This window comes from Sorex araneus, chromosome 5 (genome assembly GCF_027595985.1).
Source record: "Sorex araneus isolate mSorAra2 chromosome 5, mSorAra2.pri, whole genome shotgun sequence".
Taxonomy (NCBI): domain Eukaryota; kingdom Metazoa; phylum Chordata; class Mammalia; order Eulipotyphla; family Soricidae; genus Sorex; species Sorex araneus.
Genome location: NC_073306.1, coordinates 66,248,823 through 66,275,061, shown reverse-complemented (window position 1 = coordinate 66,275,061; position 26,239 = coordinate 66,248,823). Strand labels below are relative to the sequence as shown.

Here is a 26,239-nt window from a genome sequence, read left to right as displayed (position 1 = left end):
GCCTTGACCATCTTTACTTCTTAAATCTTTTCTTTTGGGGGGGCATATATTTGCTACTTCTGAGATATAAAATTAGATTTGTTTTTATATTCATAAATGTGAACATGTAGCTTAGTACCAATCACAAATTTTATACGAGGAACCTTTGTAAGACGCTAAGGTTGTTTTCTGCTACAAAGCTCATTCTAGACATTAAATATCTGATTTCTCTCCCCTCCCTCTTTGCCCCATAGCTCAACAGAGCATTCCAAGAAGAAGACTCTCCTGCTACTTTTTATTGCATCAGTATGCAGTGGTTTAGAGAGTGGGAGAGTTTTGTGAAGGGTAAAGATGGAGGTAAGAGGGTAACTGAAAATTGAAAGTCTTTACAGATGTTTGCTTATGTAACAAATAATCCATTAATATGTAAATACACTTCAAGTTGAATTTAAAGGACTAGAGAAAAAGGTCCCTCCCCCAGGATCTTAAATTCTAGCTTATACTCTGGTTGTCTTAATTTTTAAACTTATTTCACTATAATAGCAGATTCATAGAAGGAATAAAGTAACTGAAAAAAATTAGAGCTCTTATTATTAAAAAATTTAAAAATTCATTCTGTACTGTCTCACTGTATCACTGTTACCCCATTGTTCATCGATTTGCTCGAGTGAGCACCAGTAATGTCTCCTTTGTGAAACTTGTTACTGTTTTTGGCATATTGAATACACCATGGGTAGCTTGCCAGGCTCTGCTGCTTGGGCGGGATACTCTTTCGTAGCTTGCCAGGCTTTCTGAGAAGGGTGGAGGAATCAACCCAAGTTGGCCATGTGCAAGGCTAACACCCTACATGCTGTGCTATCGCTCTAGTTCCCATTCTGTAGTAGGATTGGGAGGGCTCGGTCTTTCCTCTCTGGAGAATACCACATTCTCTCAAATGTTTCTTTGGCCTCTTTCTTCTTAGTAAAGTTTTGTTGTTGTTTTGTTTTAGGACCACACCTGTGGTGCTCTGGGCTTACCCCTGTCTCTATGCTCAGGGATAACTCCTGACAGTTCTCAGGGGAACATCTGGGGTACTGGGGATCGGACTATTGCCAGGTCAGCTACGTTCAAGGCAGATACCCTACCACTCTATTATTGCTTCAGCCCCTCATTTTTTTTTTATTCAAAACTAAGTAAGTTATGGATTTATCATTTATTACATGGGGACATTCTGTGGACTTTTTACAAAAAAGGAGGTAATGATAAAAAGACCACAAGTATAGTAAAAGAACTTTTTTATGTTTTTAGAGGAATTACAGTATTTTTTTTCTCCCTATCTTATTTTGCAGTTATTGATAATGAGAATATACTTTTGTATTCAAAGGGAAAATTAAACTTTTTCTTTTTTGGTTGGGGGAGAGGGCTGGGGCCATACCTGGTGGTATTCAGGGGCAGTTCCTGGCTCTGTGTTCAGGGGTGATCCCTGGCAATGCTCAGGGGACCATATGTCGTGCTGGGGATTTGAACTATGCTCAGAGCCAAAGCAGCCACATGCAAGGCAAGTACCTTACCTCTTGATTTCCGCCCCCCCCCTTGTTTTTAATTTTTGGGCCACAAATACAGCTGTACTCTGGGCTTACTCCTGGTTCTGTCTTCATTTTGGGATGACTCCTGGTAGTGCTCTGGAAACCATATGTGATCTTAGGGGTTAAACCTAAGAGACAGTATAGGGTTAAAGTGCTTGCCTTGCACACAGAATCTCGTGGTTTGGTCCCTGACAATATATATATATATATATTCCCTGAGCCCTGCAAAGAGTAAACCCTGAGCACAGCTGATGTGGCTTAAAAACAAAACCCAAAACTAAAAGCACTTGAAATTAGAAATGTGCAGTTGTTTGAAAAGTATGCAGTTTGATTACTTATTTTTTTCTTTTGACATAGATCCTCCAGGTCCTATTGACAATACTAAAATCGCAGTCACTAAATGTGGCAATGTGATGCTCAGGCAAGGTAAGTTTAACTAATACTTCAGCCTAATGATTTGTCATTGCTATATGTCTCTGGAGAATTATGCTGAACAAAAATCTTTTCTTAGGGGATCACATACTATACAAGTATATGTATTATTTATATATATGTGTATAGCATTTTTCAAGTGCAAAAGATACAGAAATGAAGAAGAGGTGAATGGTTTCCAGAACTTTAAAAGAGGAAGTAGGGATAGAGGTGTTGGGAGTAGTAATGATTATGAAAGAACATCATGATGGATTCTTGGATAATAAAAATTCTGTATCATAATTTCATTAGTGTGTCCCAGTTGTGATATTATTTAAGATGTTATCACTGGAGGAAACTGGATAGATGGTACAGTGGCATCTCTACATTATTGCTTATACCTGTATATGAATATATAGTTAAATAAAAAGGTTACTTTTTTTTTTTTCTTTTTGGGTCACACTCAGCAATACTCAGTGGTTACTCCTGGCTCCACACTCAGGAATTACTTTTGGTGGTTCGTGGAAGACCATATGAGATGCTGGGGATTGAACCCAGGTTGGCCACATGCAAAGCAAACGCTTTACCTGCTGTACTGTCGCTCTGGCCCCAAAAATGCATTTTTTCTTTTGCTTTTTTTTTTTGGGGGTCACACCCAGCGATGCTCAGGGGTTACTCCTGGCTCTGCACTCAGGAATTACTCCTGGTGGTGCTCAGGGGACCATATGGGATGCTGGGATTCGAACCTAGGTCAGCTTCGTGCAAGGCAAACGCCTTACTCACTGTGCTATCACTCCAGCCCCAAATAGTTAATACATAACTATTAGCTGTTTTTGACACTTTTTTTGTTGTTGTTTCTTGTGGGAGCCAGGCTTGATCATCAGTTTGGTAGGTGAAATATAATATATATATAGTAAAAAAGCTGTTAATTCTTTTTTTTTTTAATCTGAGGAAAGGTTTTTTTAAGTTTTTGATAGAGCTGGGGAAAAGCTTGTCTGATTTTTTGGTTTTTTTTTTTTTAGAGATTGCAGCTTAATGGAAAGTATCATGCTAAGTGAAGTGAGTCAGAGAGAGACAGACATAGAAAGATTGCACTCATCTGTGGAATATAGAATAACAGAGTAGGAGACTAACACCCAAGAATAGTAGAAATAAGTATTAGGAGGTTGACTCCATGGCTTGGAAGCTGGTCTCACATTCTGGGGAGAAGGCAACTCAGATAGAGAAGGAAACACCAAGTAAAATGTGATTGGAAGCCATGCAGGGGAAGGGCGATGCGTGCTGAATGTAGACTAGAGACTGAACACAATGGCCACTCAACATCTTTATTGCAAACCACAACACCTATTTATAGAGAGAGAACAAAAGGGAATACCCTGCCACAGTGATGGGTTCGGTCGGGGGGAGATGGGATTGGGGAGGGTTGGAGGGATGCTGGGTTTATTTGTGGTGGAGAATGGGCACTGGTGAAGGGATGGATTCTCGAACTTTGTATGAGGGAAACATGAGCACAAAAATGTATAAATCTGTAACTGTACCCTCACGGTGATTCACTTAATATAATAAATTATATTCACTTAGTATAATAAATTTAAAAAAGTAATAAACATGTATGCAAGTAGTTTTCAAAGAAAAAAAAAGATTGCAGCTTATAACAGTATGAGCTGGTAATCTAAAAGTGTATGTTCCAAAAGACCTCAGCCATGGAGAATTCACTAGGGGGAAGCAGTACCCTGTGAAAGGCTTTTGCAATGTGAATAGGATGATGGGTAATTATTCCTTCTCTGCTTAACTTTAGGAGCAGATTCTGGTCAGATTTCTGAAGAAACATGGAATTTCCTACAGTCAATATATGGTGGAGGGCCTGAAGTGATCCTCCGTCCTCCTGTTGTTCATGTTGACCCAGATATACTACAAGCTGAAGAAAAAATTGAAGTAGAAACTCGGTCATTGTAATTTTGAAGATACAGAGTTCTAATGATAAATTGTTTTCACATCCCATGACATATACACATGCAAAAACATTCCAAAAAGCACGTTTATTGTCTTGATTTTCTAATCTTTTATCTCATTTCTTGTTACTGGGCATTATCAAAGAATGTGTTAAAATGTATAAAGTACTATAATATATAGGTTGCTATATTTAATGTTAAATAACCATAAACTCGGTGTAATATTTTTGAAAGGGATACCTGTGATCACTTGGTAATCAGTAGCTTATTTTTGATCTTTATACTACATGCAAATCCATAGTATTCTTTGTAGTGTTGTAAATATTTTTGCTTTGAAAACTTTTTCATTAACCTGAACTATCATAACTCTGACCAATATTTTCACTTCTAAAAATCTTAATTTAATTGTACAGTTTTGACATGGCTTCATATAATAACAAGCCTATTTTAAATTAAGAGTTGTAGTCAGAAAAATGTTAATTTATTAAAGCTCAGGAAACATTAGGATGTCACTTATTTTGCACTGCAGCATATAAACTAGCATTAGTATTTACAAAATGTCTTTTTGAATGTATCAAGGATGTATTTAGTTTGAATTTTGTGTCAGCAAATATAACTTATTGCCTCTTATAATGTAAAATGTTGAACTTCAATTCCTATAACCTGAAATGTATTCATTAATATCAGTAAATGACTTAGAGATAGTAATTAGGGCACTTTTTATTTTGAGAGCATGAAGTATGGAATGTGTCAATGAAATTGTTGATAAAGCTGCAACCACTTGCAAATGATTCTTTTAATTGATGAATAGTTTTTTTAAATATAATTTTCCCTGCTACTTGCTATGTGATGTCAAAAATTTAATTATATTCTAAGTACAGAACCAAATTGGATTACTTTTGAGAATGTTGAGAAGCATTCATGATTGCTTTGTTTTGGTTTGAGGCAGCTGCCACAGCTAAAACAGTTAAAATTAGTTGAATAAAATGATTTTAAAATGTAGAAGTTGGATATTTGATTTATTTGTTAGATATTAAAGGTAGAGGGTTTGTAGCTGGAGAGATAGCATAGTGGATAGGGTGCTTTCCTTGGCTGTGGCCAACCCAGGTTCAATCCCTAGCATTTTATCTGGTTCCTTGAGCACTGCCAGGAGTATTCCTGAGAGCACAGGCAGGAGTAACCGAGCACAGCGAGGTATGGCTCAAAAGTTTGTTAATAATGTCTCTCCATTATTAATTTGAAGTAGAGAAAATAATTTGTTTGATGCAGTAAAACTTAGATGTTTAATAAAATGATAAGCTTATTAATGAGCTACTTAGGTTTATCTAAATTTAAGTATATATTTTTATATATGAAATATAAATTGTGTCTGAAAGAGATAGGGTTCATATCTTGGCACGTGTAAGGCTCTGAGATCAATTTCCCAGCACCACATGATCCCCTAACCACTGAGAATCCTTAGGTGTTCCCCTGCTGGCCTCTAGCACATTAGGCCTACGTAACACTGCATCACAGAGCTGAAAACCCAACCTATAGGCCCACACAAACAGGCTGAAGTAGCTGGGAGTAGCCCCTGGACCTTAAGCACAGCTGGAAAGGACCCCCTCACTGCCAAGTGGAACTGTCAGGAATTCCCCAGTTCATGATCTCCAGTGCACTGCAACCAAGTAGGACCCCAGATATTGCAACAAGGATATTAAAGAGATGGGCAGAGGAAGATACCTAGCACCTATCCTATGTATATTACATATAGAGTCTTCATAGGAAGATACATAGAGTATCTTGTTTTCCTCTGAGTTCTGTTTCCCCACCAATTACTTTAAAAAGGGGTTTTCAAGACTTTCCTCATTGCTTTGTTTGTTTTTTGGGTCATACCCGGCTATGCACAGGGGTTACTCCTGGCTTTGCACTCAGGAATTACTCCTGGCGGTGCTTGGGGGACCATATGGGATGCTGGGAATCAAACCCGGGTTTGCCGCGTGCAAGGCAAACGCCCTATCCGCTGTATTATCGTTCCAGCCCTTCACTGCATTTTTTGAGGGGGGGTCAGAGGGAAACTGAGATGTGCTCAAGACTTACTCCTGACTCTGCTCAGGGATCCTTCTTGTCAGTGCTCAAGGAACCCCATCCTTTTAATTTTTTTTTTAAAGATTTGCAAATAAGACTGCCTATCTGGTGCCAAGGACTGAACCCACCTCCGCCTTGTGTGTGCAAGGCAAGTAAGTACACTATCCAGCCCAGTGTGTTAATTTTTCCAAGAAAAAGGAAACTCCTCTTTGTCTTAGACGATTAAAGATTTATATAAGGTGGTATATACTAGACACTGAATTTTGGTTTCTTTTGCTTTGCTTTGTGGGGTCACATCTAGTAGTAATCAGGGCTTCTGACTCTTTACTCAGGGATCAGTCCCAGGGGGCTCAGGGACCTTAAGGGATGCTGCGGATGGAACCCGGGTTGACCATGTGCCAGGCAACTACCCTACTGGCTGTACCTCTCCAGCCTTATGTGCTTTGTTTCTGAAGGGAATTGGAGATAATACATTTGAGTGCCAGTATGTGTCTCCAAGTTGTTTTAAGTCTGGGCCAGAATTATCTCTGGTTTTTCTGCTGGGTCAGGATTACCTCTGGTTTTATTTCTAGATGGGAACTCAAAGAGTGCTGGGGCCAGGCTCTCAGCACTGCAGGGTAGAAGCAGACCTGCTGTCCTTCCTTGCTACTGACTTCTTTTTAAGTGTTTAATGAATTTCTTTTCACACATTATAGACTTGTCCATTGGCTCACTGGTATTCACATTCTGGGAAGCAAACCATCCTACAGATGCTTGGTTTGTATTTAGTCTGCTGGTGTGTTTAATTCCAAAAGTGATTTTTAAAGCCAATGTTTTAAAATTTTATTTTTGGGCCTACACTAGCTGTGCTCTTTTAGACCTGGCTCTGTGCTCAGGACATAATCTTGGCAGTGGGGGACCATATGTAGTGCTAGGGATTGAACTTTGGTCAGCTGCGTGCAAAGCAAATGCTTTACTTGCACTACTCTCTCCAGCTTACCTAATTTTTTTTTTTTTTAATGCTGTAATAAGTGTAAGGTTTGCTATGGACCAAATGGCAGCCTGCTGATGAGATAGCGACATTCTGGGAATCAAAGAGCACCTAGGAAGATAGGGTTTAAGGCCCATCTGGTAGCCTCCAGGCTACATTCCATGCTTCCTTACCAAGCATAGCACTCCCACTAGTCTTTGTTCTCTTTCCTGCCCAAGACAACTTAAAATCCTGCTTAGCTTTTCCCAGGGCAGAACTACCCCAACCTCACCAGACGGCTGCTTGGGAGTGTGCCCTAATAAACTATTTCTTCACTTTACTTGTCTCTGTCCCTCTGTGCCAGGTGAGGCCTCAGACCTAGCAATAAGAACCCAACAATTACAATCGTTAAATTAAGTATGTTAAAGTTATCTAAGTATAGGGCACTGTAGCACTGTTGTCCCGTTGTTCATTGATTTGCTGGAGCGGGCACCAGTAACATCTCCATTGTGAGACTTGTTACTGTTTTTGGCATATCAAATACTCCACAGGTAGTTTGCCAGGCTCTGCCGTATGCGTGGGATACTCTCGGTAAGCTTGCCGGGCTCTCCAGCCCTAAGTATAGTGATATTCACAAATCCCAGAATCTGGAAAAAACCCAAATGCCCAAGAACAGATGAGTGGATAAAGAAGCTAAGGTGTATCTACACAATAGAACATTGGAACACTATGCAGCTGTTAGGAAAAATGAAGTCATGCAGTTTGCTTAAACATGGATGGACCTGGAAGAGTATTATGCTGAGTGAACTGAATTGGAGAGACACTGCTCATGTTTGTGGGATATATATATAAAATATAGTGTGAAAATAATACCCAAAGATGCTACAAATGAGGGTCAAGACCAGTCCATGGTAGGAAGCTTGCCACAAGTTGTGGGGGAAGTGCAGTAAGGACAGAGAAAGGATCACTCTGGACAAGAATTCAGTGCTGAAAGGAGGTAAAGGGATATAAATAATAACCTTTCAGTTAACAGTATCACAAACCACAGAGAGAGAGAAGAGAAAAAGGGACAGGGAGGGAGGGGTCCATATAAGAGATCTGAGAGAGGGAGAGAGAGAGGGAGGGAGGGAGGGAGGGTCAGTGTACCAGAGGCAGATAGAGTCTGGAGGGAATGGAAAATGTACACTGGTGAAGGGATGGGTGTTGGAACATTCTATGACTGAAACCCAATCATGAACAGCTTTGTAACTGTATCTCATGGTGAAAAAAATGAAGCACATATATGTCACATGACGAGAAGAGAGACTTGCTACAATTACTACAAATACAGATTATTACAAATACAGCTTGGTCTTTGGGGTCACAGTTAAGAAAGGCAAAAAAAATTTTTTTTTACTTCCGTGTACCTAGTGCATACTCATAAGACTTACATGAATTTAGGTCAAGAAAGAATAGTTGTAATTATTATGAAAAATGTTACTCTAAAAGTTCGGAGTTAAACTCTCAAATACAAAACGCTTTCTCAGAAACTTAATAATTTTGATCACAAAATAAAAGAAGGTACATGTATATGCATTTATCTGGGGAGAGGTATTATTCTACAAGAGGAGGAAAGCAAAAGCAAAGCAGCAGTCCTTGGCCACTCAGCAGACCGCCTCCAGGTAAGGGCTTTTACTACTGAAATTCGTTATCTTGGAACATAGTTTGCAAGTCGTATACCAGAAAGGCCAGTCACCTCAGCTTTTCCTCAGTTCAAAAATCATGGGGTTGGGACAGGAGAGATAATACAGAGGGTAGGGTGCTTGCCGAGCACCCGGCCTAACCTGATTCTGCCAGGAGCGCAGAGGCAGGACTAAATCCTGAGCACCGCTGGGTGTGGCCCTAAAACAAAAAATGATGCGATTGTCACTGAACTATCAACTCAAAGGGAGTTGCTTTTCTCTGTGTGTTTTCCTGCAGATTGTTGACCTGTTTTAGGGGCCTTTTAAAAAAACTGCTTTGTGCCAGGCTTTGAGATCTCGGGTTACAGTGATGCAGAAAGTTCCCCAAAGTCCAGCCTTTAAGGATCTCACATTCTTGGCTCAGGAGACCAGCTCAAAAGCAAGGTCTGAAGTGGTAACCGTCCTCAGGGAAACGCAAGCCTGCAAAGAGAGGAACAGGTGGTGCAAGCCCGCTCTTTAGAACAGAGCAGTCTAAGAAGGCGCAGATGTTGGCTGTCCTGTGACAGGGGCTCTGAAATGCGAACGAAAACACCCACGAATTAAAAGGAATCTGGGGGGCATGTGCTCTGGACCAGAAAGTCCAGCAAGTGTCAAGTCCTGAAGTGGATCGCCGGGGTGAGCTCGGCGTGCAGGCCGGCCAGGACGTGCCAGATTTGTCCACGGCTCTTCTCCTGGCCTGACACCCCCACGCACGTGGCCAGGGGCACTTGAAGCGTTCTCCAATTTTTCAAAGGCCACAGCAGGCAGAGGCGACGGGTCTGCAAGGACCTAGGTACGGGGGATGCGTCTTCCCCCTTCCCCGCGGGGAGGGTCGGGCGCTGCGCCGGCTGGGGGCTGGGCAGGCTGCTGCCCCCAGGAGCCCTGCCCTCTGCCCCAGGCGCGGGCGGCCCGGGGCGCCTCCCAGGCTGCCGGCGCTGCACCGGCGGCGCTTACCAGCAGGCGGTGTCGTGAGCGCGCCCGCCGCCGCCGCCGCCGCCGCCCGCCAGCCCCAGCGAGCAGAAAGGAGGGGACCGGAAGGAGCCGCTGGTGCTGCGGGAAGTGGCAGGAGCGGGAGGCGGGGACCCACCTGGAAGCGCCGCGGCGCCGCTGTCGAGCTTCCTGCAGCGGCGGCCGCCCGAGCCAGTGCCGTGGCGGGGGCCGAGCGCGCCCAGGGCGGCGGCGCCTCCCCGAGTGGCCCGCGACGCCAGGCCCCGCGTGAAAGGTGAGCAGGCGCTCGGGCACGTGTTTGGGGCCGGCCCGCGGGGGATGAAGAATGGAGGAGGGAATTGAGGCGGGCGGGGGGCTCAGAGGAGGAGGAGGAGGAGGGAAAGATAGGATCGGACTCAGAGACCCGGATTTTGATCTGAGCGCGGGAGGGAGGGGTTGGGGGGTGGCTGGGCTGGAGACGGCGGCGGCGGCGGCGGCCAAGCCCCCACGTGGGGCGGGGGTGCGCGCGCACGTGCGCGCGGGTGGGAGGGGGGCGGGGAGGAGTGTGGGGAAGACGACGGGCGCGCGCTCGGCCGGTAGTGGCCCACGTGACGGGCACGCCGAGCCCCTGTCTCCACGTGACACGCCGAGAGGGTGTCTGAGGCGAGAGGTGTTGTGTCGGTGCAGTCTAATCGTGGTCATCAAGCGATGGTAGGGCTGTTTGCTGCCTTTCTTCTATGCCATGGGGGGGGGAAGGGGAAGGATGAGGAGTGTATGGCGGAAGAGACTTCTTCTTCCTTGACACGTTCTCCGGTCTTGTGAATAAAGTATTTTTTGTTTTTTTGTTTTTAAAAAGTTCCAAATTACTGTAACTCCTCCGTGCCGCCATGTTGGCTCCAGAGGAAACTCGCGAGATGCCTATGTGTGGTGTGTGTGTGTGTTTGTATCGCGAGATCTCTTAATTCTCGCGGGACCTTGTTGGCAGAGCAGTTGTCCTGGATGGCGGAGCCCTGGGTTCCGGGAATCTGGAACCCGCTACTCTTCCTACCAGGCAAGTTGTGAGGGCCGGGCCGGGGGCGAGCGCCTCTCGTTGCCGGGAGACTGCTGTGTCGGCTTCCTCTTGTTGGTGAAGGGAGTACGCTGACCCGGTGGACGCGACACGCGCCTCCTCCCCACCCCCCCTGCCGGCGCCCCACCACCTGCAGAAGCGTTTGCAGCCCCTCCGCCGGGGTTCCTGCTCCCGCGCAGCCCTAGTTCCACCCCCTTCCCACACACCGCCGGTGCGGAGCCTACCGCGCGCCGCCGTGACGCTCGCAGCGGATAGGCTCTTGGAAACGTTCTGTCAGTTTCCCCCCCTCGGCCCCTCCCCCCTCCCCGACGCCGTTTTTTCTGAGGAATTCCCGACCTTTTAGCTCTGCCGCTGCTGTCTGTTGCGGGACCTCTCTCCACTGCCCCCTTCCGAGGGACACCTTTGAGTTCTCTCGGGGCACCGCTGACTCCCGTTTACTGGGTCCTCGGTAACTTGACTCCAACTCGGTATTTACAGTGCACGTCTGGCCGGTGTTAGGAGGTACCTCACGTGTCTGACCGTACCTGATGTCGGAATAAAATCGGTTCCTTTCACCTTTGGTGCCTGTCAGGGGAGCGGGTTCCGGCCGGTGCCGTACGACTGAAGTTTCAGTCTTTGCTGTTTATAGAACGATTGTCTACGGTTGGGTGTTTAAGGCACAGGACCGGAGCGATGCACGGAGGGAAGGGTGCTTACATGCAGCCTGCCCAGGTTCGATCCTCGGCATCTCACATGGCTCTCGAGCCCTGCCCGCAGTGATCCCAGCAGTGAGCAGAGAGCCAGGAGTAAGCCCCAAGCACCGCACTGGTGAATTGAACTCGTGGGATTAACAGTCGTAATTAATGACTGTCCTATTTTCACTTGGATTTTGTGTGTGTGTGCTGCCAGGGTTAGATTCCCAAGTCTTTATACATGCCTAGCACATGTTCTACTGCTGAAAAAATCCTGGGCCCTGGATTTTTCTGTTTGTTTTTTGTTTGGGGGTTACACTTAGCAGTGCATAAGGGTTACGCCTGTCGCTGCACTGAGGAATCACTACTGGATTACCATGTTGGGGATCAAACCCGGGTTGGCTGCAATCATGGCAAATAGCTTACATGCTGTATTTTTGGTCTGACACTTAGATTTTTTTTTTCTGATGGTCTGTATAATATACAGTCTGTTATTATTATTATTATTATTAGTTTGGTTTTTGTGACATACCCAGCGATGCTCAGGGGTAACTCTTGGCTCTGCACTTAAGAATTAGTCCTGGCAGTGCTTGGGACCATATAGGGTGCAAAGGATAGAACCTGGGTCTGTTGGCGTGCAAGGCAAGTGTCCTACCCCTTATTCTAACTCTCTAGCCCTTTATCTTTTTTCTTAAGGTCTGTATAATATCTTTTTTCTTAATCTGCTATACAATGCAATAATTGGGTAAGGAAATGAAATGCAGTAAAAGGGATATGCCTAGATCACCTCAGACCTCAGGATTTAGGGACGGGAGGACAAAGAAGGAAAGAAATTTAAGTGGGGGAATGGTAGAGGATGAGAAAGGGAAGTGATAGGTGAACAGGGATCTTGGTTTAGGTTATACTGGTGACGTGAGAGAATAATACAGCTATGTATTCAAAACACAGACTCAACAATGCTGAAAACTTGGGTTCTAAGCTGCAACCAACAAACTTTGTAGTATACCATTCAAGGTGGGAGGCAGGTGTGTATGTGTTGGGGGATGGGGGTTGGGAGTAGGGAATGGAGCATAGGAACATGGCGGAGGGGAGCTGATGGTGGTAGGATTGGCTTTGAATTTTTTTTTTCTCTTTGGGCCACACCCAGCAATGCTCAGGGTTTACTCCTGGCTTAGCATTCAGCAGTTACTCCTGGCGGTGCTGGGGGAACCATATAGGATGTTGGGGATCGAACCTGGGTCTGCTGCGTGCAAGGCAAACGCCCTACCCTTTGTACTATCGCTTCAGCCCCTGGCATTGAGATTTTATATGCTTAAAAACCCAACTAAAAACCCAACTATCAGTAATTTTGTGTCACTTCTTTAATAAAAAAAAGTACTTAGAGAAAAGATACTATATTATAGGTAATTACTTGATATTGCAGGCGTTTAAAAAAGCCAATTTTATTAAAAAACACATAAACCAAAAAGCTGTCCAAAACCTTTGAAAATATGGAAGCATGGACTTAATTCTTTTGGTTTTTTTTTTTTTTTTTGCTTTTTGGGTCACACCTGGCGATGCACAGGGGTTACTCCTGGCTCTGCACTCAGGAATCACCCCTGGCCGTGCTCAGGGGACCATATGGGATGCTGGGATTCAAACCCGGGTCGGCCGCGTGCAAGGCAAACGCCCTACCCGCTGTGCTATCGCTCCAGCCCCTTGGTTTTGTTTTTGAACCACACTTTCCAGTGCTCAAAAGGACCGTGTATTGCTGGAAATAAAAGTCTAGATCTCATGCATGCAAGGCATGTTGCTAGAGCCTTTGAGCTATCTCCCTGGCTCCAGACTTTATTTTATTTATATTTGCTGTCCTTGTATCATTTGTCCTCTTTATAGCCTTTATTGTGACTTTCCATTTCATCTGTACTTTTCCATTTGGTTAGCCAGTTTTGCGCTGGAGCAATAGTACAGTGGGTAGGGCATTTGCCTTGCACACGGCCCACCGGGGTTTGATTCCTCCGACCCTCTTGGAGAGCCCAACAAGCTACCAAGAGTATCTAGTCCGCATGGCAGAGCCTGGCAAGCTACCCGTGGCGTATTTGATATGTCAAAAACAGTAACAAGGCTCACGATGGAGACGTTACTAGTGCTTGCTCGAGCAAATCGATGAGCAGTGGGATGACAGTGACAGTGATAGCCAATTTTTTTGTCTTCTTATAGACAAGTGAGTTGAGTTACTTTTCCTGATACGACTATTAAACTTCAGTTACTATTATTGGAACTTTTTTTGTATTCCAGTATTTGCAATTTAGAGACAGGAATTCAACAAGTATTTTTTTCAGTCTTCATGTTCTTAGTCGTTTGAAACAGTAGGCTTTCTGAGACTTCAAAATAAATGTATTGGATAAACCAAGATTATAGCCTTTATTCAAGGACCATCACTTGGAGTAAATAACCTTGAGCTTTGCAGCCCTATTGGAGTTGGCTATCTAAGAGTTTAGTCCATAGATTATTATCTACTACAACAGTGTCTCCCAATTAGGGGTGGTCATATGGCACCTATGGGATTCCTGAATATTCCAGTCAGGCTGCAGGTGAAAATTGCAGAAATAGGGGCCAGCTGATAGGAGGGGCATGAAAGAAAAAAGGTCAGAAGTGTGTCACAGTTGGAAAAGGAAAGAAACATTGACCTACAGGTTTATTGAAGTTAGCACACTGACATCTAGAATGTTATCTTTCAAGAGAAAATGAAGAATATAGTAGGTGGAAATATAGTGATTTTAGTGCTTTTGCATAGTCATTCTCTACAGGCCTATAATCATTAATTTCCAAGGGAATAGCATTTATGGGGTGGTATCGACCATGTACAATGATGGCTTTATTTGAGGGATTTTGGGCCACACCCGGCAGTGCTCAAGGCTTTCTCTTGGTTCTGCACTCAGGGATCACTTCAGGGATGATTTCTGATCAAGTATTTGCCTGTAATCTCTTTTGGACACTTATAAGGAGGAAAGAAATAAAATTTATATTCATGAATTAGTAAATATAAAGCCTCCATCCTTAACACACCATAAGTCTATGGTGAAGTGGTGAAAATGATGGAAAAACTGTTTTTGGGTCTTCAGAGTCTCTTTAATATGTTAATTTGAACATTATACTCCCTTTGGTGGAGTAATGGTAAATACCATTTGAATTAGGTATAAAGTGTGTGCATTTGGTGTTTAATTGATCTTTGGGGCTAACTTGAGAATTTGGAATCTTGGAAATTCATGTAACTATATTAATTTGGGGTTGGGGGTGCCCCTCAAGCAGTTCTCAGGGGATGTTGGGACCACTTGTGGAAATACTGGACCCAAAGGTGTTGAGGGGGCTATATTTTAGACTGAGGCTGATAAACCCTATCGCATTGATCAAGGGTTTCATTTATATTCCATGTAGAGCAGCAGCTGTTTTCTATTTTAACATTAAATATTAAAAAATGTAGTAGGGTCTCAAGTTATATTATGTCACTTTATTTTTAAATTATTACTGTGGTAAAAGATTACCTTATGCTAAATATTTGTATTTCCTTTTGTTTTTGTTTTGGGGTCATAGCCAGAGGTGGTCAGGGTCACTCCTGGCCTGCAGTCAGGAATTACTCTTGTGGTAATTGGGAGACCATATGGATGCCAAGGATCCAAACCCAGTTGGGTGTGTCCTAGGCAAGATCCTTACACTTCAGCCTGAGAATTTTTATTTTGTGAAATGTTAAGTTTTCAAATTAATACCACCTCTTTTCATCTAATTTTGTTTTGCTGATTTATGAAATTTTTTCCACATGTACAGTTAAAATACTGGTTTAACATTTTAGTTTCTCTAAGTTAGATTCAAATAACTATCTGAACTAATATTGTTGTAAAACTTGAATATTAATATTCTCCAAATTGGCACTTGCCTACCATTATTAAATAATATTTCCATTTGTGGTTCATTTTTATTTTTTATTTTTTTGTTTTGTTTTGGGGGGTCACACCTGGTGGTGCTCAGGGTTTACGTGTGGCTCTGTGTTTAGGAATCACTCCTGGTAGAAGTCAAGAGATCAAGTGGGGTGCCAGAGGTTGAACCAAAGTTGGCTGCTAGCCAGGCAAGCATTGTACCTACTATATTCTCTCTGGTGCCATTTTTACTTGTTTATTTTGGCTTTTGGGGTCACACCCAGGAAAGCTAAGGGGCTGCTTCTAGCTCTGCACTCAGGAATTACTCCTGGTGGTGCTCAGGGGACATGTGGGATGGTGGGGATTAAACCCCGGTAGGCCGTGTGCAAGGCAAATGCCCTCCCGATGGTACTATCACTCTAGCCCTCATTTTTACTTTTAAATGTCTGTATTTTATATTGTTTGTTTTTATCCTAAACTTAAAAATATGTCTTGATTCTTGTATGCGTTTTTTTATTTTCTGCACTGGTTTCTTGTAAATTTTTGAAACTGTGTACTCTAATAAATTTTTGATAATAAAATTAATTTTGTGTAAAACTTATAGTTATTTTGATTTGCTTTTGGGTTATACCCTGCAGTGCTCAGGGGTTACTCTTGGCTGTGGATTTAGGAATCAGTCCTGGTGATGCTCTGGGACCATGTGGAATGCCATGGATCGAAACCAAGTCAGCTAAGTGCAAGGCTTACCTGTTGTACTATCTCCCTGGACCCAATATAATTTCTTTGATAACATTTTAAATATATTTTTCTTTACTCTAGAATTTATATAATTGAGTGAATTTCTCCTTTCTTGAGTGGACAATGTGTGAAACTACTTAAGAGTGTAAGTTGGGCTGGAGAGATGGTACAGCTGGTAAGGCATTTGCCTTGTGTGTTGGCCTACCCTGTCATCTGATTTGGCCTCCTGAGCACAGCCAGGAGTGATTCTTGAATGCAGAGGTAGGGTGTGGCCCCAAAACAAAACAAAAAGTGTAAGTTGTAGGGACTGGAGAGGTACTATAGCAGGGAAGGAGCTTGCCTTCTATGCGACTGACCTGGGTTAGGCCCTAGAGCCCTGCTAAGAGTGATCCTGAATGCAGAGCCAGGAATAAGCCCTGACCACAACTGAGTGTGGCCCAACTCTCCCCCCTCCCCATAGAATAAAGTATCACTGTAGAAGGTTGGGGATGTGGTTCGGTGACTCGTGTTAGGTTTCAGTCGCTGCACTGAAACAAAATGGTAGTAGAGACTATAAAAAGAAAACTGCTTTGATATATGTTGTGTAATTAGAAGATTAAACTCAGAAGATCAATAACGTGTGCTAAAGATAGTTCTACTTTAACTGTAATAAACAACTTGACATCATATGCCGTTACTTAATGAAAAAATGCTTATTTTCTGTTCTATGATTTAAGTAATGGAATCATTACCTTCAACTATTAAGGGGACTACATTGTAGTGTATTTTCTGATATTTAATTTTAGGAAGTTCTAGGTGAGCATCAGTGAGGGCATTCATACAATGGAGAGCATATTAAATATTTGTGGTGGTATTATCTTTCCTTTATGACATACTGTATTTCACTTTAGATTATAACAGCTCTTTTTCTTTCCTTTCAAAAAAGCTTAAAAGGAGCCAGAACGATAGTACAGCTTCCCCCTGCTCCGTGTGTGTGTGTGTGTGTGTGTGTGTGTGTGTGTGTGTGTGTGTGTGTGTGTGTGTGTGTGTGTGTTGCTGTGGCTAGAATTACCAACCCAATACCTGTAATTATTTTTCTTGCTGTTTGTTTGGTTTTTGTGCCACGCTCTGTGATGCTCAAGGCTTACTCCTGACTCTATTCAGAGATCACTCTTGGATTGGGGGACCATGTATGGTGCTGGGGATTGAGCCTGGTTGTCACTGCACGCAAAGCAAAGCTCTTTGCCCACTGTATGTTCTCTCCGGGCTTGCAGATCTGTAATTCCCAATGTAAACTGCCTCCAGTAAATAAAAATGTTTGTTGTGGACTTGTTGTGGTGCTCCAATGTTCTTACCCCTGTTTTAAGAGATGTAAATGTTATGAAAGTATAATACATAAGATTCTCGTGTGTAGTACAGTTCAAGGAAATTTTCATAATGTAAACATACCTGTGTAATCTATACCAAGAAACAGAATATTATCAAAACTTCACAAATTCTCTGGTCATTATCCTCAACCCCAGTGGGAAAGTATTTGGATATCTAGTATCGGAGTAATTTTATTTCTTTTTGTATTTTAATTTTTGTTACAAATTGTATCACATCTTTATCCTGTTTCAATATGAATAACCTGAGAAATCCTAGAACTCTATCTTTGGACATATTAGCACTTTGAATATTTTTCTCATGACGTTGATAATTTTGGGGATTGTTAGAAGTGGGCACCAGAAGAAAAGCCGCCTTTGCTTTCAGACTGTGTATAGACTCTGACTCTGCATTTTAATGTTACTTGTGCACACAGGATGCTTTTGATTTCTGTCTTTGATGGCATGCAAATGGTACTTACTCCCCCCTTATACCCTCATCCTCCCTCCCTTTACAGTTTGTTTGGAAATCTCTGTTACAGTATTCCTGACTGCTAATGGCTTTTTGGACTTTTATCCTTTGACTTGGCAGCTTTATTTTCATTCTTTGAATTCCTTTGAAGCAGTGTTTTCCGTTGTAATTTTTGCCAGAGACACCCTGCAGCTTGTGGTATCTTCTGTTACTTATTTTTGTTTCGGAGCCACACCTGGGTGCTCAGGAACTACTCCCATCCCAAGTGTGTATTAGGAGGAGAGGATGTGGCGGTGGGGGTGGAGTGCTGCTCCTAGCATTCTCCTGGGATTGAACCTATGCTCTCTCTACATCATTGCTTCAGCCACTTTCCCTTTTTAGAAAAAAGTCCTAATTTAGGCTTAAGCTATTCTGGAATCAGTATAGATTGTATATTTGTTATTAATGAATAAAACTACTAAAATTAGAGAATTAGTTAAGAGTCTGACCTAGTTAGTATTCCCTTTGAGTCTGGCTTTAATTGATATGTGAAACTCCCATACCAGAAGTTATCCCTTGGAATTTTTTTTCTCCTTCCATGACTGTTTTAATTAAAAAAATTGTTACAGTGTTTCTGCATATAAATGGGGTGGCATAAGAAACTACTACTTGGTCGGCTGGAGCAATAGCACAGCGGGTAGGGGGCGTTTGCCTTGCACTTGGTCGGCCCAGGTTTGATTCCCAGCACCCCATATGGTACCCTGAGCACCGCCAGGGGTAATTCCTGAGTGCAGAGCCAGGAGTGGCCCCTGTGCATCGCCAGGTGTGACCCAAAAAGCAAAAAAAAAAAAAAAAAAAGAAAGAAAGAAAAAAGAAACTACTACTTGGAGATGCTCAGAAACTACTTATGGCTCGGGACTTTTGGGACTGTCATGCTAGGGATTGAACTTGGGCCCCCAACATGCAAAGCATGTGCTCCAGGCGACTTCATATAATGAGTATGTAAAACTTATTATTTTATATACATATATACACTTTATACATTCATATACGATTTTAATTAAGCAGCTCTTATTGGTTAGTGTTTGATATAAAATTTTACTCACAGTAGGACTGGAGAGATAGTGTAAGGTGCTTGCTTTGCACTTAGCTGACCCTCAGTTTGACCCTTGGTGTCATCCCTTGTGGGATCTCCCTGTACACCACCAGGAAAGATCCCTACACACCACTCCCAATTTTTTGGAGGAGGACCAAACTCGGTTGTGTTTAGGACTTACTCTTGACTTTGTGCTCAGGAATGGGACTTGGGGAATTGAACCAGGATTGACCACATGTACAAGGCAAGTGTCCTACTTGCTGTACCATTTCTGTAGCCCACCATTTCTTTTTCACTCTTACAAAGTGATGTTCAGGACTTACTCTTGACTCTGTGCTAAGGAGTCACTTCTGAGGGGACTTGGAGGATCATATGTGGTGCTGGAGATTGAATGTGGGTCAGTTACATATAAGACAATGCCCTCCCGTCTGTACTGTGGTTCTGACCCCTGTGTTATTAAAAGAGAAGCACAATGGGGTATTTTTTGGGGGAGGAGGTTTGGGCCACAAGCAGTGGTGCTCAAAAGCTACTCCTTTTTTTGTGCTAAAGGGTTGTTCCTGGCAGTGCTTGAATACTGAGTGTAGTGCCCTGAATTGAACTGGAGTCTGTTGACTGCAAGCAGTCTTAATAAACCTTGTACACTCTTCAGCCCTCACAATGTAGTTCTTACTTAGAGGGACCAAATGTGGTCAGATGAGACAGGGATTAATTTAAAGTAAGACATTGTTTATTTGCAAAATAATAGATCTAAATAGTGTTAGTTGGAGGGACTTAATATAAGGAACATTCTGATCATTCAATTCCATAGTTTTGAGGTAGGATTAAGTCATATAATTTTTGAGTGTTATTATTATTTTTTTTGCTTTGATTTGGTTTTGGGCAACACCTAGTGGCTTGGAGGCTTACTTGGGGGCTTACTTCAGACTCTGAGCTTAGTGATCACTTCTGGCGAGTTTAAGGGGAGACATGGGATGACAGGGATGGGCTGTGTGTAAGATGCCCTGCCTGCCCTACCTGCAGTGTTCTGGCCCCCATTCTGATTGTTTAAAGTATACAAACCAGTGATCTATCTTTGTCTTTTTGTGGGAGAGGTTTGGGCCTCACCCAGTGGTTCAGGGCTTTCTCCTGGCTCTGGGCTTCAGGAATCATTCCTGGTGGTGGTAGGGGACATACTCTGTACCAGGTATAAATCCAGTGATTTTTTAAAAAAACTTTTTTAATTGAATCACTTTGAGGTAGACCATTACAAAGCTGTTCATGATTGGATTTCAGTCATACAGCATTCCAACACCCATTTCTCCACCAGTGTACATTTCCCAGCACCAGTGTCCCTAGGTTCCCTCCTGTCACCTCCCACCCCCACCCCTGCCTGCCTGCCTGCCTTTCTCTATGGCAGGTGCTTCTCTCTCTCTCTCTCTCTCTCTCTCTCTCTCTCTCTCTCTCGCTCTCGCTCTCTCGCTCTCGCTCTCTCCCCCCTACCCCCCCCTTTTGGACATTGTGGTTCACAATATTGATGCTGGAAGGTTATCAAGAATATTCCATACCTACTTTTAACCCTCAGATCTTGTCCAGCATTATCACGATCATTCCCAGCTATTATTGTCACACTAAATCCAGTGATTTTTTTAAAAAGTAAACTTTCAATATTTTGCCACAAACTTAATTGTCCAACTTTTCCTGTGGACAAGATTTCTTTTGCCAGTTTGTCATTCTATCTTCAGCATAGCACTGTTGTAGCACTGTCGTCCCGTTGTTCATCGATTTGCTTGAGCGGGCACCAGTACTGTCTCCATTGTGAGATTTGTTATTTGCCAATATGTTACTTGCCAGTATGTTTTGGCATATTGAATACGCCATGGGTAGCTTGCCAGAGTCTGCTGTGCGGGCGGGATACTCTCGTTAGCTTGCCGGGCTCTCTGAGAGGGACCAGGAATCAACCTGGGTTGCCCATGTGCAAGGTAGATGCCCTACCTACAACATAATTTTTAAAAATTAGTGGATGTGTGTTAGAGGTCCTTTGGTATTGTTGTACAGTTTAGTAAAAGCATACTTAAAAACTTTATTTTACCAGTCTCTGTTTACTTTTAAATCTTTCATTTTTAGGCCACACCTGGCATTGCTCAGAGGTTACTCCTGGCTCTGTCCACAGGAATTATTCCTGGTGATGCTTGGGAGTCCATATGGAATTCTGGGGATCAACCCAGGTTCACTGCCTTTAAGGCAAACACCCTACCTGCTGTAGTATCTCTCTGGCCCCTCTTTTTACTTCTTTCTCCCTCTATTTTATTTGGTTTAGCGGTCACAGCCAGTAATGCTGAAGGGCTGCTTCTGGCTCAATGCTCAGGGATCACTTTTGGTTGTGCTCTGGGGACCAGAACGAGTACTGGGGAGTGAACCAGGTTTCGCCATATGTAAGACTAGTGCCTTAATACCTTTGTATTATCGAGCGGCCGAGCTACATCTTATAGTCTAGTTCTCCCTCTGGGATAACCTGGCAAGCTACTGAGAGTTTCCTGCCTGCATGGGAAAGCCTGGCAAGCTCTGTGGCTGTGGTGTATTCATATGCCAAAACCAGTAACAATGATGGGTCTCATTCCCCTGACCCTGAAAGAGCCTCCAATGCAGCACTGTTGGGAAAGACGAGTAAATAGAGGCTTCTAAAATCACAGGGCTAGGATGAATGGAGACATTACTGAGACCGCTCGAGAAAATTGACGATCACTGGGATGAAGATGATGATGATCTCGATGCCACCTATCTTTTTCCTTTTAAGGAACTACGGAAAGGGACTGAGAAGGTAGCTCAAGGTTTTGTTCATGTGCCTGGCATGTGTGGAACCCCGAGTTTGATCCCTGGCACCGCATGTGTTTTCCCCCCAACTCCACCAAATCTAGGCTGCCATCCATGGTCCTTTTTGGTCCCCAACACTGCTTGGCATAGCATTAAATCACCCAGCCTTGCACAGTTCAGACCTAGTGGGGTGTCCATGGCCTGAGGATCTCCTGAGCGATATTTAGGAGACCCTCCTGAAAAACCCACTTTACAAAACATATTGGTATATTGTCTCTTAATTTCTGTCTACTCAAATCAGTTGACTTGGTAAGTAGAACTTAAAATGAAGTGGGCGATTGTGTTTAGGCCTAGGAAATTTTTTCTCATACACATGTCTATTTATAATTTTACAAGTAAATGAAGAGAGAGAAGATAATTTAAGAGAAACATTTTTCAAGGATGATATTGACAATTACAGAGTTTTTTGGGAGGTTGCTGGAAAATGGCTCAATCATTTGTTATTTTGATTTGTGTACCTCACAAGGATGACCTTCAAAAAACCTTTTTCTATACATACATACCGTTTGAAGAATTTTGAGGATAATTAGAACAGTGGCCTGAACAAGGTAGTTCAGCTGCTTGATATTTTTTCTTTTTTCTTTTTGTTCTTGGACTATCCCGGGCTGTGGTTAGGGTTTCCTTATGGTTTTATGCTCAGGGGTCACTCCTGGCAGGGCTTGAGGTCCAGATGTGGTGCCAACGATTGAACCTGGGTTGACTGCATGCAAGGTGAATGTAGTATTTCTTGTACCCACTGTACTATTGCTCCAGCCCTTTTACTGTTTTATGTTTTTTTTTTTTTAAATGTTAGCCTTTTTATTAGAAGGTATGAAGATACTTTAATTTAGTAGGGATTTTTTTGGTTGTTATTCTAATCATGGTTTATTTTGCTGTGCAGAAACTTTTTAGTTTTATGTTGTCTCATTTGTTTATTTTTACTTCTGTTTCCTTTTCATGGAGTCACATTCCCTGTAGATGCCATTGAGACCAGCATCATAGAGTTTTGTTTGTGGTATCTAGTTTAATTACTTTGTGTGTGGCTACAGAACCACAAATGTTTTATCCTCTCACATGTTACATAAAATACTATTTTCTGTATTTGTGTGATAAGTTTGAAATGTGAATCTATAGTCTTTAATTTATAGAAGTTCACATAGCATTGTCTAATAAAATGAATGCAAACTTTCTAGGAAAATGAGCAGTTATATAAGGTTTTTTTTTTCTTTCTCTCCCTTTACTGGATTGAGACAAAACAAACCACGGAAAATCCTCAAGTGGATTAGATATAAAGTGAGATTTAATTTGTAACATTCAAATTAGATATTGTTTCTAACATGTTGATAAATATTATCTTTTGATTAACATTGATTGGGAGAAGGGTATTACAGAAATAAAAGTACAGAATGACGAGAGAATTTAGTAGGGAAGAGTGATGACATGACAAATTTTCTCTTGATTCTGGTAATTTCTTCCTTTGCTTTGTAAAACAACACTTGAATGAAGTGTTATATTACTCTTACGTCATCTTCTTTTTAAGTGAGTTAATTGTGTGGTCAAGTCTTTGCCCAGAGAAAAAATTCTTACTTCTTTATAGCAATGTTAAATTTTTTTCCTTTTTGATTGAAATATACTCTAAAAAGAACTATCCATGCACTTTGTGTATTCCCATTTCATTTCCTTCCTTCCTTCCTTCCTTCCTTCCTTCCTTCCTTCCTTCCTTCCTTCCTTCCTTCCTTCCTTCCTTCCTTCCTTCCTCCTTCTTTCCTTCCTTCCTTCCTTCCTTCCTTCCTTCCTTCCTTCCTTCCTTCCTTCCTTCCTTCCTTCCTTCCTTCCTTCCTTCCTTCCTTCCTTCCTTCCTTCCTTCCTTCCTTGCCTCCTTCCCTCTCTCCCTCCTTCCTTCCTTTTCCCCTTCCTTCCTCTTTCATTCCCTCCTTCGTTCCCTCCTTCATTCCCTCTCTCCCTCCTTCCTCCCTCCCCATACTTGGCAATGCTCAGGGTATACTCCTGACTCTACACTCAGGAATTCAAATGGGGTTCAAGAGACCATATGGGGTGCCAGGGATTGAACTTGGGTTAGCCTCATACAAGGCAAGTGTCTGCTGTACTATCTCTCCAGCTCCCCATTGCATTTTCTTTATGGTATCTTGCTGAACAGAAATTCTAAATAATCATGTATCCCAACTGATCTGTTTTTTCAAATAATGCTTTTTTTGGTGAATTGCTTGAGCAAATAATTGGCGTACTCCAACAAGTTGTGTTCTCCTGCTTTTTCCTCAAAAATTTATTTTTACCTTTTTACATTCAGATGTGCAGTTTGTTTGAATTGACCTGTGTGTAAGGCATGTAATTTAGTATTCCAAAAACATTTTATTCCATATAGATAGGTGATTGCTCAGTGTAATCTATTGAAAACCCTCCTTTTCTCCCTGTACTGCAGTTTCACCTTAAGTAAGGTAGTCATGTTTGTTCATAGTCTGTTTGGCTTAAAAAAATAAAATCATTGTTAAAGTTTTGAAAATAAGGTAAAGGTAGTTCTGGGAGGAAAAATAGTTTTGAACTTAAAAGTCCTTAAATCACATTGAAGTCTCTTGAAGTTTTCTATTGTGAGAGAAAAATCGTAAATACACTACTGGGTACTTTCAGTATCAGAGCCCAATGCACTGCTTTGTGTTCAGGCTTCACATCTCTGTAGATAGACGGGTATTCTTTCCCTCTTTATGAACAAAGACCAGGGTAGAGCTTTACAGCAGAGATTGAGCTGACTTTCAGAGAAGTATTTTTTCAGAATTTTCCTCTGTTACATGATACCATTCTTTAAACAAGAAACATTCTGTGGAAAACAGTAATAGATCTGTTCCTGTATCTTAGCTTTTGGTTACCTATGAACTGTTCTCACGGATTTTTTATACATAGTATTAAACTATTCATACAAGTAAATCTATATTTTTTAACTTATGGAGAACTTGAATGTTGAAAGCCATTGGAAGGAATTATTAACGAAGACCATGTGTTATTTATTTTTTCAGGCATTATTTTTTCGGCCTCAAAGGAGTTTTTTATTTATGTGTTAAATTATTGCCATAATGCAGAGAGCCACATCTTGCTCTCGGGATCAAAATCTATTGTAGACAGTAGAAACTGTAGACAGTAGTGTCTACTGTTTACAATAGATTTCTAGCCTCTATTTCTAGGTTCTAGTTCTGGCTTCTTTAGTTCTGTGATTATAGGCATTTCTTGAATTGCTTGCCATAAATAGGAAATGAACATAATGCCTAGCTTGTCTACTTGTGAGGGTATAATGAGCAAGTTCTTTGTTTTTAAAAAGCAGAATTATCCGTAGAGTAGTTAAGATTGTTCTGCTGCCACTTTGTGTATGTTTTTTTTTTTTTTGTGGCGTGGGGGTGGGGTAGGGAGTGCACAGCCAGTGATGTTTAAGGACTTCTTTTGGCTCTGCACTCAGGAATCAATCCTGATGGTGCTTGGGAGACCATATGCAATGCTAGAGATTGAACCCGGGTTGGCCGCATGAAGGCAAACTCCCTACCCACTTTTTTTTTTTTTTTGCCTTGACCTGCCGCTGTATTTTTGTTACCTTTGGAGGCATTTGGTGCCTGGGGATTGAATTCAGGGCCTTAAATACGGCACGTGTTCTCCTACTTAAGCCATATCTCTTGGTCCTAAGTTTATTTTGTTTTGTTTTGTGTCCCAAACCAAGGATTTAGTTAATATTTTAATGGAAGCAAGCAGAAAAACTGGCCAAAGGAAAAAAAAACCAGTTTTAAAGAAATAATTATTGTAGTTGGAGAGACAAATTACAGCGGGTAGGGTGCTTGCCTTACACAGGGCTGGCCCGGGTTCGATCCCTGGCATCCCATATGGTCCCCCAAGCACTGACAGGAGTAATTCCTAAAGTCAGAAGCAGGAGTAATCACTGATTATCACTGGATGTTGACTCCTCCCAATTTAAAAGGAGGAAAATAAATTTTTAAAAAAGGCTTTCAAATAAGTGTGAGGGCATTTGTACTGTATAAGTGAACCACCTTTGGTCCATGTTTATAGAATGTTTCAATGACCAGGTTTTGTGTTTTTTATAGTTTTCATGTGTTTTCTTCTATGCCTACCTTCCCAGCTTTCTTTAATTTGCTCAATAGGTCAGAACTTGTACAGAAAGAAACATGTTCTGTTGATATATAATTAAGCACAGTTAATGGTTGTTTACGAAGCATAGACTTCTTGAGTCTGACTTGAGTTGGCAGGCTGACTAGATTTTTGCCTCTGGAAAGAGTAATAAAATTATCTTTATTCTCTAGTTTTAAGGTGCTTACTGCAAAACTGGTGACTAGACCCCAGGGAAAAAATCAAAAGACTTAATGAAATGAAACATTTCATTTCTTCAAACAAAAGAAATGAAAAAAATAGCTATCCTTAGATACCTCCAGATGTAGTTTTTAAGGCTATCAGTAAAGAGAAATAGCCTTGTGTTTGGAAGAATTGTGGAGAACTATATTGATATTTTCTTTTTAAATAATGCATTCGGTTGGCAGGATAGGGTGGGGGGAGGCGTTCTCGGGGCCATGACAGAAGTATTTGGTCTGC

At 42.1% G+C, this 26,239-nt stretch overlaps 2 protein-coding genes across 8 annotated transcripts in view; both read left to right on the top strand.

Annotated features, from left to right (window-relative positions):
- USP33 (ubiquitin specific peptidase 33) overlaps positions 1-7,263 on the top strand; it is a 61,956-nt gene extending 54,693 nt beyond the window's left edge. For both annotated transcript variants that reach the window (XM_055138885.1, XM_055138884.1), the window contains exons 22-24: positions 234-336; positions 1,902-1,970; positions 3,754-7,263. In XM_055138885.1, the coding sequence (XP_054994860.1) occupies positions 234-336; positions 1,902-1,970; positions 3,754-3,911 (330 nt within the window). In that variant the 3' untranslated portion in view covers positions 3,912-7,263. The remainder of the gene's footprint in view (positions 1-233; positions 337-1,901; positions 1,971-3,753) is intronic.
- A 2,444-nt stretch (positions 7,264-9,707) lies between these two features.
- The window catches only part of ZZZ3 (zinc finger ZZ-type containing 3), a 70,569-nt gene continuing 54,037 nt past the window's right edge, over positions 9,708-26,239 (top strand). For 3 of the 6 annotated variants that reach the window (XM_055140781.1, XM_055140780.1, XM_055140776.1), the window contains exon 1: positions 9,708-9,845. The gene's annotated coding sequence lies outside the window, so the exon portion shown is untranslated. Of the gene's footprint in view, positions 9,846-10,157; positions 10,262-26,239 lie in introns of those variants that run through there. The other 3 variants (XM_055140778.1, XM_055140777.1, XM_055140779.1) reach the window with 3 other exon arrangements.